We start from the raw sequence: 16410 nt of genomic DNA on the forward strand, positions 1-16410 counted from the left end.
CTTTTGACATACCGGATCGGTCGAGGCCCGGGTTAACAACGACCGCCACCGATGCTGTTAACCTACAGGGTGTCGGTGGAAATTTGACTACTGTTGGTGGAAGAAAGAGGGGAGGCAGAAGGGTCCGTGGCCAGAGAGAGAAGGGAAAAGGCAGGAACATAGGTTTGAGAATAGGGACTCTTAACGTTGGCACAATGACAGGGAAAGGCAGAGAGCTGGCAGACATGATGGAGAGAAGGAAGGTAGATGTACTGTGTGTGCAGGAGACAAGGTGGAAGGGCAGCAAGGCACGTAGTATTGGAGGAGGATACAAACTGTTCTATCATGGTGTTGATAGGAAGAGAAACGGGGTAGGTGTGATTCTGAAGGGGGAGTTTGTAAACAGTGTTCTAGAGGTGAAAAGAGTCTCAGACAGGATGATGAGCCTAAAGTTAGAAATTGAAGGGGTGATGGTGAATGTAGTCAGTGGGTATGCGCCACAGGTTGGCTGTGAGTTAGAAGTGAAGGAGAGATTCTGGAGTGAGTTGGATGAGGTCATAGAGGGTATCCCCAGAGGAGAGAGAGTTGTTATTGGAGCAGACTTTAATGGGCATGTTGGTGAGGGCAACAGAGGTGATGAGGAGGTGATGGGCAGGTTTGGTGTGAAGGAAAGGAATCTGGAGGGACAGATGGTGGTGGACTTTGCGAAGAGGATGGAAATGGCTGTAGTCAACACTTACTTCCAGAAGAGAGAGGAACATAGAGTGACATACAGAAGTGGAGGTAGGAGTACTCAGGTGGACTACATCCTATGTAGACGAGGTCATTTGAGAGAGGTTAATGACTGCAAGGTGGTGGTAGGAGAGAGTGTAGCCAGACAGCACCGCATGGTGGTGTGTAAGATGACTCTGGAGGTCAGGAAGAAGAAGAGAGGGAAAACAGAAAAGAAGACCAAGTGGTGGAAGCTACAGAATGAAGAAACTTGTGAGGAATTTAGGCAGAAGTTGAGACAGGTCCTGGGTGGTCAGGATGAGCTTCCAGAGGACTGGGAAACTACAGCAGAAATTATCAGGGAAACAGGTAGGAAGGTGCTAGGTGTGTCATCTGGAAAGAGGAAAGACGGTAAAGAGACTTGGTGGTGGAATGAGGAAGTACAGGAATGCGTCCAGAGGAAGAGGTTGGCTAAAAGGAAGTGGGATGTAGAAAGGACTGAGGAAGGTAGACAGGAGTACAAGGAAGCGCAGCGTAGAGTGAAGAGAGAGGTGGCAAAGGCCAAACAGAAAGCTTACGATGAGCTATATGACAGGTTAGACACAAAGGAAGGAGAGAAGGACTTGTACAGGCTAGCCAGACAGAGAGACAGAGATGGGAAGGACGTGCAACAGATAAGGGTGATTAAGGACAGAGACGGAAAGGTGCTAACAACCCAGGAGAGTGTACAGAAAAGATGGAAGGAGTATTTTGAGGAGCTGATGAACGAGGAAAATGACAGGGAAAGAAGGGAGGAAGATGTGGTTGTTGTGGAGCAGGAAGTAGCAGAGATTGGAAAGGATGAGGTTAGGAAGGCTCTGAAAAGGATGAAGAGCGGAAAGGCCGTTGGTCCTGATGACGTACCTGTGGAGGTATGGAAGTGCTTAGGAGAGACAGCAGTGGAATTTCTAACGAGTTTGTTCAATAGGATTCTAGAGAGTGAGAAGATGCCTGAGGAATGGAGGAGAAGCGTTCTGGTTCCGATCTTTAAGAACAAGGGTGACACGCAGAACTGCAGCAACTATAGAGGAATAAAGTTGATGAGCCACACAATGAAGCTGTGGGAAAGAGTAGTGGAAGCCAGGCTTAGGAAAGAGGTGGAGATTTGTGAGCAGCAGTATGGTTTCATGCCCCGTAAGAGCACCACTGATGCCATTTTTGCTTTGAGAATGTTGATGGAAAAGTACAGAGAAGGTCAGAAGGAGCTGCATTGTGTGTTCGTAGATTTAGAGAAGGCGTATGACAGGGTGCCGAGGGAGGAGCTGTGGTACTGTATGAGGTCGTCTGGAGTGGCAGAGAAGTATGTCAGAGTAGTTCAGGACATGTATGAGAGAAGTATGACGGTGGTGAGATGTGCTGTAGGTCAGACAGAGGAGTTCAAGGTGGAAGTGGGACTACACCAAGGATCAGCTTTGAGTCCTTTTTTGTTTGCTATGCTGATGGACAGGCTGACAGACGAGGTAAGACAGGAATCTCCCTGGACAATGATGTTTGCGGATGACATCGTAATTTGCAGTGAGAGTAGAGAGCAGGTGGAGGAACAGGTAGAGAGGTGGAGGTTTGCTCTGGAAAGAAGAGGCATGAAGGTCAGTCGTAGTAAGACAGAATACATGTGTCTGAACGAGAGGGATCAAGGTAGAAGCGTTAGGTTACAGGGGGCTGAGGTGAAGAAGGTGCAGGAGTTTAAGTACTTGGGGTCAACAGTTCAGTGTGATGGGGAGTGTGGAAAAGAGGTGAAGAGGCGAGTGCAGGCAGGTTGGAGCGGGTGGAGGAAAGTGTCAGGAGTGTTGTGTGACAGAAGAGTGTCAGCAAGACTCAAAGGAAAGGTGTACAAGACAGTGGTGAGACCAGCTCTGCTCTATGGGTTAGAGACGGTAGCAGTGAGACAGAGACAAGAGGCTGAGATGGAGGTAGCGGAGATGAAGATGTTGAGGTTCTCCTTAGGAGTGACCAGGTTAGACAGGATAAGGAACGAGTACATCAGAGGGACGGCTCATGTTGCCTGTGTTAGCGACAAAGCCAGAGAAGCCAGACTGAGATGGTTTGGACATGTTCAGAGGAGGGATAGTGGATATATTGGTAGAAGGATGTTGGAGATGGAGCTGCCTGGCAGGAGGGCAAGAGGACGGCCAAAGAGGAGATACATGGATGTCTTGACAGAGGACATGAAGTTGGCTAATGTTAGGGTAGAAGATGTTCATGATAGAGTGAGGTGGAAAAGGATGATTCGCTGTGGCGACCCCTGATGGGAAAAGCCGAAAGAGAGAAAGAAAAATTGGGTTCTGCTGTGGGATCTAAATGTCCTTTAGTTAAGTCAAATTTTACCATCAGATTTCCATTTCTTTTAGACATGCTTATTTTTGTTTTCTGGTACCGGGCTGCACATGTTGTTCCCACATGTTTCCACACATTACTCTCATCTGCAGCCAAGGTGTTCCACTTCTTAACGGAGTGGTCATTTGTCATGTACCAATAACGGTTTGCATAGTAATCTCCATTAATTGCCTTTGTTTAGAGCAGTTAATGGCACAACCACAGTAGTGATTGTGTCTCCAGGTATGCACATTTTCTACCTTTCCATTGAATCCGGGCACAGTATTGTCATTTAATTTTGAGAGTCGTAAGTCAAAAACAGGAGTAGTTTTCTCTGGGTTTAGTGGTTTTTCTTTATCCATTTGTCTTTTTGGACCAACATGAGTGGGTGGACTTCTCTCAGTTGGAAGGGTTGGTCCATTTTCATACCCAGGTGGACGCCAGTACTGCCAGGTAAGCCATGTTATATCAATGGTTACAATCACAATACATTTCACACAATTTTGAAAACCTTGGTTTGTCATCTCGACCAAATTTTTTTTATTTTTTTTCCCCCGTCTACATGGGTCAGTGGCTTTACAGGAGGCTTCACTGACTTTCGGGTCTACCAAGACTCTAAACGGCTGAGTCTTCCCTATTATCAGACTTTAGCTCACCTTCCACCTTGGAATTTCCAGTCGAGATTACCTTTTTATAATGTGTCTGGTGAATAGATAGATAGATAGATAGATAGATAGATAGATAGATGACTTTATTAATCCCACAATGGGGAAATTTCATTTCTGTGGCAGCAACACGACATTCAGAAATAATCTATATAATATAACATCAATAAAGGACATCACAAATGACATTTATATTAAATAAATTAAAATATTACTATAATTATTATGAAAAATTATTATTAAAAATGAGTCTTATTAAATAAAGAAATAAATATTAAATAAATAAATACAGCTGCAAAAGTCTAAAAAACATGCTGTAAACTGTAAAAAACTGTAAAAAAAAATAAAAAATAAAAACAATTAAAAATTGAAAAACAACAACTACAACAAAAGTAAAATCAATCAATGACTAAACAGAAAAACACCCCTGGGACCGTGGAGTGTCACTTTGACACGGTGTTGTACAGTCTGATGGCTGTGGGGAGGAATGACCTGCGGTAGCGCTCCTTCTTACACTGAGGGTGCAACAGTCTTGTGCTGAAGGAGCTGGTCAGCGCCTCTACAGTTTGGTGCAGGGGGTGGGAGGGGTTATCCATGATGGATGTCAGCTTAGCTAACATCCTCCTGTCCGCCACCTCCTCGATGGACTCAAGTGTGCAGCCCAGGACAGAGCCGGCCTTCCTAACCAGTTTGTTAAGCCTCTTTAAGTCTCTGCCTGCACTGCCCCCCGCCCAGCACACAATTCCATAAAGGATCACTGAGGCCACCACAGTGTCGTAAAAGGTCCTCAGCAGCTGTCTGCACACGCCAAAGGACCTCAGTCTCCTCAGCAGGTGAAGGCGACTCTGGCCCCTCCTGTACAGAGCATCGGTGTTGTTGGACCAGTCCAGTCTGTTGTTCAGGTGAACACCCAGATATTTAAATGTGTCCACGACCTCAATAGCCGCGTTTACATGGGCAAAAGTAATCGGAATGAACGCCTGATCGGAAAGAAAATGTGTCATGTAAACGCGCCGTTCGGAATACTCTGCCCCGGTCAGACTCATTCGGATCAGAATTTCTTTCCGATCGAGATAGGTGGGTTATACCGATCGTTTATCCGATCATGGAGCATGTAAACGGTCATTCTGATCGTGTGTCACTGCTGCTCTGGTTTACGTCACGCATAGAAGGTGTTTCGCTGTGAGAAAGCTTTGGAGCGCATACGGGACCGACCAGCTCTGCGGACGCCCCTTGAAAAGCGCAGCTCCGCTCTCGCCCCGCTCTCGCCCCGCTGGCTCTCCCCTCTCTTACACCCCTCACGGGGGAGATTCGGAGGAGGAGCGCTTCGTGCCCCCTGACGCTCACTCGGTCCACTGGCACCCGAGTGAGCAGAGCAGCTGGATTAATAATTTTGTGTCGGGGGGGGGGGGGGGGGGGGGGGGGTGTTTACGTGTGCGTTTTGTTGTTTTATGTGTGGGAGAATTCAGACTGCGAGCCGTCCCGCCGCTCTGGGTTAGCGGCTGCAGGACTCAGGAGGAACCGTGTTCGAACAGAGCTCAGGCTGCTAGCTCACAGAGTGGCTTTGGGGCGGTCTGTGTGAACTTTCAGAGCAGAAATAAATGTCGCTCAGTCCTTAGAAAGCTGCAGATTGCTGCGTTTCTTGCACGGTCCTGGATTTTGTGTCCATCCATCAGGCTAATGATGTTAGCCCGTGTTAGTCTGTCCTAAGCTTTCGTCCAGCTTAATTCTTCCACAAAAAAAGCACTGACCACACAGATTAAATATAACGATGAGCGAACAGGCACTTCATAATATTCATGACATTAATAAAAGCACGTTTGGAAGATCGTCTCGTATGTTACCGAGCTGCTGCATAAATGTCTGTGGAAGCGGTTTGTTTACAACGGGACCTATATCCGCATCCGGGTGATTTTTACACTACTGCGCATGCCCAAATGATTCATTCCGAACGAGAGTGTGAGCCATGGGAACGTTTGTTCTAATCGGATAAAGGTTTTCTGTGCCCATGTGCACGGGTGAATTTTAACCCGACCATTGATCCGATCAAGATATTCTGCCCATGTAACCGCGGCTAATGTCTGAACCCTGGATGTTCACTGGTGACTGTGATGGTGAGGACCTCCTGAAGTCCAGGATCAGCTCCTTTGTCTTGCTGGTGTTAAGCAGCAGGTGGTTAACTTCACACCAGCTAACAAAGTCAGTGATGACCCCCCTGTACTCCTGCTCATCCCCCCCTGATACACAGCCCACAATGGCACTGTCGTCTGAGAACTTCTGCAGATGACAGTGGTGGGAGTCGTAGGTGAAGTCTGATGTGTACAGGGTAAACAGGAATGGGGAGAGCACAGTCCCTTGAGGTGCCCCCGTGCTGCAGACCACCACATCAGACACACAGTCATGCAGCCTCACAAACTGTGGTCTGTCTGTGAGGTAGTTGATGGTCCAAGCAGTGAGATGTTGGTCCACACCTGCAACCTCCATCTTCCTCCTCAGCAGTGATGGCTGAATTGTGTTGAAAGCACTGGAGAAATCAAAAAACATGACTCTCACAGTGCTCCCAGGGGCCTCCAGGTGAGACAGGGCCCGATGCTGCAGGTAGATGATGGCGTCATCCACCCCGATGCCTGGTCGATATGCAAACTGCAGCGGGTCCAGTGCTGAGCTCACCTGAGTGCGGAGATGGCTGAGGATGATCCTCTCCATAGCCTTCATCAGGTGGGAAGTCAAGGCGACAGGTCTGAAGTGGTTCGGTTCCGTAGGACGAGGTACCTTTGGAACCGGAACCAGGCAGGAAGTCCTCCAGAGGACTGGTACCTTCTCCAGTCTGAGGCTCATATTAAATATGAACAGCATCACCACACAGAGCTGGTCTGCACACTCCCTGAGGAGCCTGGAGGTGATGCTGTCAGGGCCTGTTGCCTTCCTGGCCTTAGTTCTCCTTAACTCCATCCTAACCTGATTCAGGGTGAGGCAGAGGGGGGTTGGAGGATGGGTGGGCGGTGGCTGGTCTGGTGCTGTGAGTCGTTGGGGGGGTCCCTTTGCTTCTGTTGGAAGAAGAGGAGAGTGGACTGTTTGGTGCCGAGGTGGTAACAGCTGCAGCTGGGAGGAGACGCCTGAGCTGGAAAGGTGTGCAGGGGGGCCGTGTGGGTGGAGACTGGGGGCTGGGCAGAATCAAATCTGTTGAAGAACAGGTTCAGTTCATTTGCCCAGGCTTGGTCACCTGTGACCTGGCGACCATTTCCAGCCTCAGCATGTCCTGAGATGTGTTTCAGACCTCTCCACACATCACGGATGTTGTTCTGTTCCAGGCGCTGCTCCAGCTTCTTCCTGTAGCGTCTTTGCACTTCCTGATCTTATATTTCAGGTCCCTCTGTACTCTGCGTAGCTCCTCCTTGTCCCCAGAGAGAAAAGCCCTCTTCTTTTCATTTAGGAGGGTCTTCAGCTCAGGAGTAACCCAGGGCTTGTTGTTGGAAAAACACTGCACTGATTTTGTTTGCACTGTGTTGTCCACACAAAAATTCACATAGTCCGTGATGCAGTCAGTGAGACTGTCAATGTCCTCCCCGTGTGGACTGCAGAGAACGTCCCAGTCTGTGGTGCTAAAACAGTCCCTTAGTCGCTCTGTTACTTCCTCAGTCCAGATCTTCACCGTTTTAATCTGTGGTTTCTGCTGTTTCACCACTGGAGTGTACGCAGAGGAGAGATGGACCAGGTTGTGATCAGAGCGTCCTAAAGGGGGGAGGGGGGCAGAAGCATATGCATTCTCGATGTTAGCATAGAAAAGGTCCAGGGTTTTTCTGTCCCTTGTATGACAGTTCACATACTGGGTGAAGTTGGACAGGGTGGCGGAGAGGGGGGTGCATGTATGGTTAAAGTCCCCAGAAATCAGGATCAGGGCCTGCGGGTGTTGTGTCTGCAGCTGGGACACGGTGCTGTGCACGCGCTCACAAGCGACAGCAGCGTCAGCCGACGGAGGGACGTAAACCGTCACCACCAGCACATGGGAGAACTCCCGTGGAAGGTAGTACGGCCGAACGCTGACTGCCACCAGTTCAATGTCCTTGCTGCAGTGCTGTTCTTTCACAGTGATGTGGTTCGGGTTACACCACCTGTCATTCACGAACACCGCCAGACCACCGCCTTTCTTCTTTCCGCTCTGTGCCGTGCTCCGGTCCGCCCGCACCAGCGTGAATCCAGTAACTGAGACCACGGAGTTTGTCATGTCCTGGTTGAGCCACGTCTCGGTGAAACACAGCAGGCTGCTCTCACGGTACACCCGCTGCAGACGCATGAGCGCTGTTAGCTCGTCAAGCTTGTTAGAGAGCGCGCGGACGTTTCCCATAGTAACGGATGGTAAACATGGCTTGTACCTCCGTCTTCTCTCCCGGCGTTTAACTCCAGCTCTGCAGCCTCGTCGTTTCCTCCGTATTTCAGCTGGAACATCTGGCTTTCCAGCGAGGAGAATCTCAACTCGTCCAAGAGCTAACAGCTGATTTCGAGTGTAAACAATGGAGCTGCATCCTAACGGATCCCCCGAGGCCGGTTCAAAAAGTTGAGAAAAAATAAAAAAACAAAAAGCAAAAGTAATAATGTAATAAAAAGTAATAATAATGGAATCCAGGTGGACCTTTCAGCGATTTTGACTGCACTAGGAGTGGTCAACAGTGCCTGGTATGGCCCCTCCCACCTGGGTGAATACCAGTGTTTTTTCTTGATGCTTCTTATCAGCACCCAATCACCTGGTTCCACAAGCTGGTTTTCCTGCTGAGAGGCAAGACGTTCTTCATTAGTCAAGTTTTCTCTTTTTTTCCCTAAAATGGCCCTCATATAGTCAGCCAGGTTTGTTTCTTCATTAGTCTCCCATCGGTTTTTAGCATTATGTTTTTTCCAGAGCTCTTTTTCAGGTTCCAAACTCTGTTGTTGCATTTCTTTAAGTATTTCATTGTCAATCTTCTCATTTTCGTTAATTTCTAGTGCGAATGTTTGGATAGGTCTTGTCGCGGCTTCTTTTGCCATTTTATCATTTCCTTTAGAAACGTCATCAATACCTGCTGTGTGAGCTGGACATTTACAAATGGCTAATGTTTTTGATAATTGTACCGCCACTAATAATGCAGATGATAGGTCCGCATGTGTGACTGGTTTTCCAGTCGATGTTATCATGCCTCGATTTTTCCAATATTGTGCGAAGGTATGTACAGTTGCAAATGCATATTGACTGTCCATATAAATGGTCACATCTTTCCCTTCCATTAGTTTACATGCCTCCGTAAGATCTATTAACTCTGCTGCTTGAGCTGAATAAGGCGAAGGGAATGGCTCTGCTTTTACAGCTATGGTTTGAGTCACAACAGAATTACCTGTCTGGGTTTTCCCTTGTTCATTTTTCTTTGAAGAACCATCTACATCAGGGGTGGGCAAACTGCGGCCCACGGGCTGGATCCGGCCCGCCTCCATGTTTGGTCCGGCCCACTGAACAATATCTGAGACCCATGTATATTTATTTTTTTAATCTGACCACACAATCAAGACGTGACATTTTAGTCCCCCCTTCTGCAGTCTGTGCTCCAACCTGAAACCCTCTAATATCTCTGTCAATTAGAACAGAAGACAGTCTTTCCTTTCTATGTCGCAGTTCATCTTTCCCGCTTTAACTCATATTTCTGAGCGATCATGTACCTTTGTTCGTCATATGTGAACGCAAACCAGTACTGGCTGTCCTTGTGGACAGGCACAGAAAAGAATGCATTACTGATGTCTGCCACTGTGAAGACGGCTGCATCCGATCGTAACGAGTTCAGTAATGTATAGGGGTCAGGCACACAGGGTGCTCTTTGAATAACTGCATTTTTCACCGCCTGTAAGTCTTGTACCATCCTCCAACCAGTGGAGGGCACCTGTTTTTTCACTGTAAATATAGGAGTGTTACATGGTGAGTCATTGCACTTTATAATTACTCCTGCAGCTATTAAATCTGTAATTATTGTTTTAATACCTTCTTGTGCATCTGGTTTTAAAGGGTATTGTTGAACACATGGTCTATATTCTGTTTTTGGTCTAATCTGAACTGGTAAAGCGCCTTTAATTAACCCTACATCTGTGGGTCCTTTAGACCACAGAGTTTAAGGGAGATCCTATAACAGATCTTCCTACTCCTCAGTTAACGCTAATAGTCATCTGGCCCAGTCCTTTGGTTTGTCTTGCAAATGCACACCCATTTTAACAGAAGTCGTCCAAAACAAAGCCACTCGAGTCAGTCCAGTTGAGGGACTTCCCTGGTTGAAGGGTGATAGTGTTGGAATCCAGTCATCAGCACTTTCCCCCATCCTAACCATATCTCCCAGATCCTGCCACTGCTGATTGTGCCCTTTCAGCACAGAGGCCGTAGGGGGCGCCACATGTGATTAAAATTCAACAGGTTTTCTCACATTTTTACAGCAATGGCTGCACTGCTTTTTTCATCTGCATACAAATACATAAGAGTGATGTTAGTTGGAGTTGCTCTTGCCAGCTGCTGTTCATACTCATAGTCTGGAGCAGGTGATTTTTTGTACCACAAGGTCACATGCATTTCATCTGAAGACATTTCATCTCTTACATCTAGGACATTTTTTTTGCTTCTGCTAAAGGAGCAAGTCCTGTGTTCATTGGAGCTTTATTTACGATATCCAAGGTGTAATAGTAATAGGGGGAGCCTCACCCTTTTACCACAAAGAGTCCTCCTTCCTCCATCTCATCTTTGCATCTAAGTTCAATGTTTCCTTGAGGAGTGGGGACGAGTGCGATGTTAACAACCACAGTGCATCTCTTCCTAGAAGATTGACCGGACATTCTGGAAACATGAGGACTGATAACTCACAACTGGTTCCACAAGGATCTGTTAGTTGCACTAACTCTGACTGAGAAATGTACACGGATTCACCATTAGCTGCTTTCACTGAAATTCGCGTGGCTGCAGGCTTTGCTCCTGGAATTGGTTCTTTAATAGCTGTCCTACATGCACCAGTGTCACACACAAAAATCATATCTTTTCCATTTATCCTTAATTTAACTTCTGTTTTAACATCTGCATAAGCCAATAAATCCTGGAAATTTATCAACACCTCATCATTTCTATCTGACTCATCATTCTGCTTTTCAGGGAGTCCTGTATTAGAAAATGCAAGGTCCCCTGTCCTCTGGCCTAGTCATGCTTGTTCTTTTTTTTCGGGGCAATCCCGAGCTATGTATCCTTCCTTTCCACAGGTCCAACACCCTGAAAAGGGATAACCATAAGCTCCTCTCTGACGTCCTCCTCTACCTCTGAAACCTCTTCTGTTCCGACCTCTAAAACCTCCCCTGCTTCGGCTGCCTCCACCATGATAAAACACTTCTTCTTCTGTTTTTCCCTCAAAGAATGCATCCGCAGTTTTTTTAATTCTCTTTTCTATCGCTACCTTTTCAAGCGTATAGAGCGTGATCCACATACTGCTCTAATGTTACTGTGGATAAATCAATGTAATGTTTTTGTACCCAACTTCTAATTGCATCTTTTGATCCAGTATGTAGAGCTTTTTTTAAATTGCTGCTGATAGGGCCCATCTGCTTGTCCATCATCCTCTAAACCATAGTGAAATTTAAAAGTTGACATCATACATAGTCTGTTATCATCAAAGCTTTCCTCATCTTTTTGTTTTATTCTACCCATCTCTGTGTAGTTAGCTCTGCGTCTAAAACGCGCCACTACTCTGTCTCTTAAACCTTGAACTCGAAGCTCCAGTAGACCAGAACCTTGTGTCACAGGGGCGTTGCCATCCATAGGATTCCAATCTCCCTGCACATAATGCCATTCCGGCCCCAAAGCGGCCATCCACACATGCTGCACTTCCTGATCATTCAAATGATGTGATCGTCTCAAACTGATTCACATCTGCTTTGTAAGAAATTACACCTTCTATAGCTTTCTTAACATCTTCCATTGTCCATGTCCTATACACTAGAATAGTTGGGGTTTGATCATCTCCTGTGACGTGAACGCGCCACGGATCCTGTTTCGTCATCCTCAGTTCTGTGAAACATCAATTTCCTCCCTCCCTTTGCTCTCTCCTGCACTCTGAGGCCGCTCTGCCCTCTTTTCCTTTTCTCTGCCTCTCTCAGCCAAAAGTCAGTAGACTCAAATCCTACTTTCTGCATTTTCTTCTGATCTTTTCCTGTCTTTTCTTTAGTCGCATCCTGCAATGCAATTATTCTCTTAGTGTTTAACCTTCCAATAAATCCATAGTCTTTTACCCATTTATCCAAATGCTCGATTTTTGTAGGATCCAGACTTTCCACATACTTCCAATCCTTGCTCTGCAAACTTTCTTTTGGACTTTCCTTACTCTGTGCCTTTCCCATTTTTCAAAAAACACTTGTTTGTTTAGCAGTTCAAAAACACAAGCTGCAAATTCAGCGATTTGCTAAACACAACAACACATCAAAACACAGCAACAAAAAACAAACAGCAAATATGGCAATTTGCACACAAAATCACATTAACATTCACACACTCTTTAATTTACTTATTTATTTATGCCAGCTTTTTAATTATCTTTAATTTTTATAGCTCAAAGTTATGTTACTGGTATTTTTTATTCATATCTATACATACATTTATGTATTATCTTATTTAACACAGGATTTCCAGGCCCCCTTCGTCCTTGCCTGAAAGAGTCTAGAATTCTCAGGGCTTTAACTTTCTTTTTAAACACGGAATTTGACGGATTCCGCCGTCCAACCAAATACTACGGGATTTCAAGGACCCCCATGTCCGTACTTACAGAATTTCTCAGGACTCCGCCGTCCTTTCCGTTGTCTTTCTCCTTCGGTATACCGTCAACCTTTCGGACTCCAGCCAACGGGATGGACACCAGTTCCAACAAAGGGTTGACTCACCTAGGAGTCAGCTGTGGCCACAGTCTCCTGGGGCCCACCACGCTCGCTGAAATCCCCAGGTATGTTGGTATCCTGTTCGAAGGACCAAATTAATATTGGGTTAAAACAACCTCCAACATCAGAATAACAACATGAAGGAAAGAAAGACAAGACACAAAGGTACCTTTTTACAAGGAGAACGAACAGAGAATAATGCCCAGTAACAATCTCTCTCCGCTCTGGCACAATATTTTTGTCGCCTCCCCTTTTATTAACTTTGTCGGGATTCCCTAATTTACATATGCGCTGAGCTCTAAGGAGGGGGAACAAGAAGGCACAGCTGCAGGAGGATTATAAAACATTAATTACGACATGTCTATCTTCTGCAGCTCTCCCACATCATCTTTGGACCTGGAAAACCTTTTCACATGTATAAACTAACACAGAACGTCCTTCGTTTTATTCTAGACACAGCTAACACAGGTTCCCAGGAGAATGCAGGAGAGAAACGAAAAGATCATCGCCTTCTCCCAAGGGTTTCACCTTCACCTCCTTGAGAAACAGATTTGGACACAGAAACTTCTGCAAACAAAAGCAAATATAAGATAACTTATATACATTATTCCAACAGGACATTTGATACTGTCTATCAAATGTAGCTTCCTTTTTTATTTTTGGGAGTGGAAGGCCAGGCCATTTACTGGACAGTTCTCAATATGGTGGTCTGTGGAACCAAAGTAGAAGCAAAGATTTTGCTGGAACTAACGATTCCTTGGAGAGTCGAGTGCGACTTAACTGCATGGGCTATTCTATGTTGAACACAAGATTGGTGTTCATGGGAAAACCTGGATGTATGCGATCCTTGATGTCTCTCCCTTCCCTTTTCCTGAATGCATCTGTCTATACAAGCTGCCAATTGCATTAATTTTATTGATGTGTCTTGGGTGGTAACTGATCCTTAGCACAATCCGATAGACCCCCATAAAACTGTCACAGAGGGCGTTCTCATTCCCCTTACTATTACTTGCTTTGGTTTGGAAACATATGACAAAATGATCAACAGTGTACTTACTTTGATCCATCTTCGTTAATTGGCATGCTGTCTCTCGATGGGGATTCACAGGGTCGAAAATTTCCCTGAGTTCCTCTGAAAATTGTATTTAAACAGCAGATTACAAAATTATGGGCCAATTCAGCGGTGGCCTATTGTGCTGCTCGACCATTTAGTAATAAAATAACATGGGCCTTTGATCTTTTAGAAGGGAAGGTGGACTCCTATAGAGAAAAGTGCATTTCACATTGACAGAGGAAGGTTCACACAATGGAGTATTCATATCATTTTATCTGGAGGATTAATCTTCGGTTAATTTACTGGCTGCTTAGTGATAGTAGGAGGAGTTCTTAGTGAGTGACTCATAGCTAAGACTTTCTCAGTTATTTCAAGCAAATTAGATGTAAATAGAGCCATCTGCATATCATAATTATGAAAAACTGTCTTTGGGTCTATATTGCCTGGAACATACTGTCAGGTAGATGATAGTCCCAGGAGTAGGAGCACTCAGATTTTATTGAAGGAACCAGTACAAAAGCATGTTAACTGAAACTGGACTCCAGAGGGCATAGAGGCAAATTTCAAAATGACAGGCAAAGGGAGGGGGAAGGAGTCGAGGCAGAGTCCAAAGTTCAGTGAAGGGGCGGGGTGCCATTGGATTTCAGAAAGAAGGACTTTGCGCCATGGAATTTAAATCACGAAGAGAGAACACATGTAAGTAAATGGGCTGTTGCTCAGGAAAAAGTTTGAGCTCATGATACGTGAGGGATGGCAGGAATATAGGCTGGCAGAAGGCTGAAGACTTGAGAGCATGGAACAATGGTGCAGACTGGCAGTCGAGCTGAAAACTAGAAAACAGTGTGAGAACAGGCTAGTAGTCGAGCAGAAAGCTTAACATTCCATTAACATTCCAGCGGTGACAGTAATATATACTAAAGTGAACAGGTGAAGGGAATCAACTCTGATAAGCAGCCACTGGGAGGGTGGAGCAGCTTCTGTCATGACACAACCAAACAGAACCCTTCGCTCACAAAATGCAGGACTGCTTGTGGTTCCTAGAATTAGTAAAGGTACAGTTAGAGGTAAAGCCTTAAGCAACCAAGCCCCTGTTCTAAGCTCCCAGCTCATGTAAGAGAGGCAGACAGTGTGTACTTTCAAATTTGGGCTTTAGCCATTCCTCTTTGGACAGGCTTATTGTCAGGCTAGCTAGTAATCAGAGAATATTTAACTTACTATTGACATGTTTGAATTAAACTTAATAATAATAATTAGTTAGTAGGCTGCTCCAGATCCTGCCTGCATCCCAACCGATCTATGACCTGACCCTTGCACGACACATACCTCAATATTTTCAAGGGAGCTCCAGATCCCACCAGCACCACAATCTATTTGTTAGGAGCTTTTCCGAGAATGAGGATCTAAGGGCAAAGATGCCCAGTTTGGTTTAGCCGTTTACTTTAGTTTAGTTATTACCTATTGAATTGAATGCTTTTATGTTCTTTATGATTTCATATTTATAGAAAGCCCATTGGGACAACTATTGTTGTAAGATTCATGACAGGTCATGTATTTCACTTTAGATTTGTTCTGAAGCTGCGCTGAAAAGAAAACTTAGCTTTTTGTTATATTAAGATAAACAAAAGATCACTTTTTTAATGAAAGCATATATAAGTTTATGGGAGTATTTATACTGTTGGTGTTGTGCAAAATTCCTTTTAAAACGCAATTACGGGGAAAAAAGTATTATTTGGGTCATTTCAGGTGATAGCTTGATGTTTAATTTCATACTTGAAAATTTTACATCTATAAGATCAGATTTGCAAAAATCATGTGCTGGAGTCCAGTCTAGTTTTTATCACTTGACACTAACCAGTAAAGTTGAGCCAGATCTTCCTCCTCATGCTCTGGAACAAGTGATCCATGCTTTGATCTTCTCCAGACTGGACTACTGTAACTCTCTATAGTGGCATTGACCAGTCTCTGCTCCACCGTCTCCAGCTCACGTAAGTGATTTTAAGACACTGTTAAAAACTCATCTTTTTACTCAGGCTTTTAACTCCGGTAAGAGGATCTATTGGGGCAGCTAGTTAATATTGTTAATTTTACTATTTAATTGTTTTCAGTGTTCTATTGCTTTGTTGTTTAATTGATTTTTGTTATGGTGCCTCCGGGAGTCCTTTACTTCCCCCTCCCTTCTCTGCTCTTCATTACAGATTGAACCCAGCTGTTGGCACTGCCCTCATTTCCTCTCCAGTACTTAAGATGGCCTTGCTCCAGTATTCATCGCCACTAGGCAGTACTTGAGCCACAGTGTTTCCGCGTTTACTAAGCCTATTTCTAGTCTTGCTCTTCAAGTAACCACGTTCTCATTCTTGTCTACAGAACAATACCTTTCACAAGTGCCGACCTGGGTTCAGTTTCAAGCTCCAAACCACAAAGACCGCCTTGTCATCCCAAGCCTACAGCCACGCCGCCAACTCCAGCCAAAACGCAAACCCCAGCCATGCCATGACTTTGCTCCTCATTACGCCGCACTCCCACCTCATCCAAAGAGAAACTACCTACCTTCAGATCCTCGTCTCACAGTCCTCCGCTCTGGTGACTCATCCTCTGACTCTTTGCCAAACAACCACAAACTTTAATAAACACTTCTCTTGTCACTCCTCGTACGTGATCTTTCTGGGTTCCAGCGCTTGGGTCTGTTCTCGTCACAGCTGATCATGACAATTCTATTGTTATTTTTACTTTAGTGTATCA

General features: G+C 45.4%; 1 protein-coding gene across 1 annotated transcript; it reads right to left on the minus strand.

Moving 5' to 3' along the window:
• Nucleotides 1–6835: 6835 nt before the first annotated feature.
• Nucleotides 6836–8282, minus strand: LOC111946409. The gene is made up of 2 exons (XM_023949533.1): nt 8081–8282; nt 6836–7989 (listed from the first exon to the last, which is right to left on the minus strand). The coding sequence occupies exon 2, from the start codon at nt 7930–7932 to the stop codon at nt 6979–6981; it is 954 nt and encodes a 317-aa protein (XP_023805301.1). The 5' UTR covers nt 7933–7989; nt 8081–8282; the 3' UTR covers nt 6836–6978.
• Nucleotides 8283–16410: the final 8128 nt, after the last annotated feature.

Source organism: Oryzias latipes, chromosome 19, assembly GCF_002234675.1.
Source record: "Oryzias latipes chromosome 19, ASM223467v1".
Taxonomy (NCBI): Eukaryota; Metazoa; Chordata; class Actinopteri; order Beloniformes; family Adrianichthyidae; genus Oryzias; species Oryzias latipes.

Excerpts from the sequence above, each read along its gene's own strand:
- LOC111946409 (XM_023949533.1), bottom strand. The coding sequence starts at position 7,932 with ATGACAAACTCCGTGGTCTCAGTTACTGGATTCACGCTGGTGCGGGCG.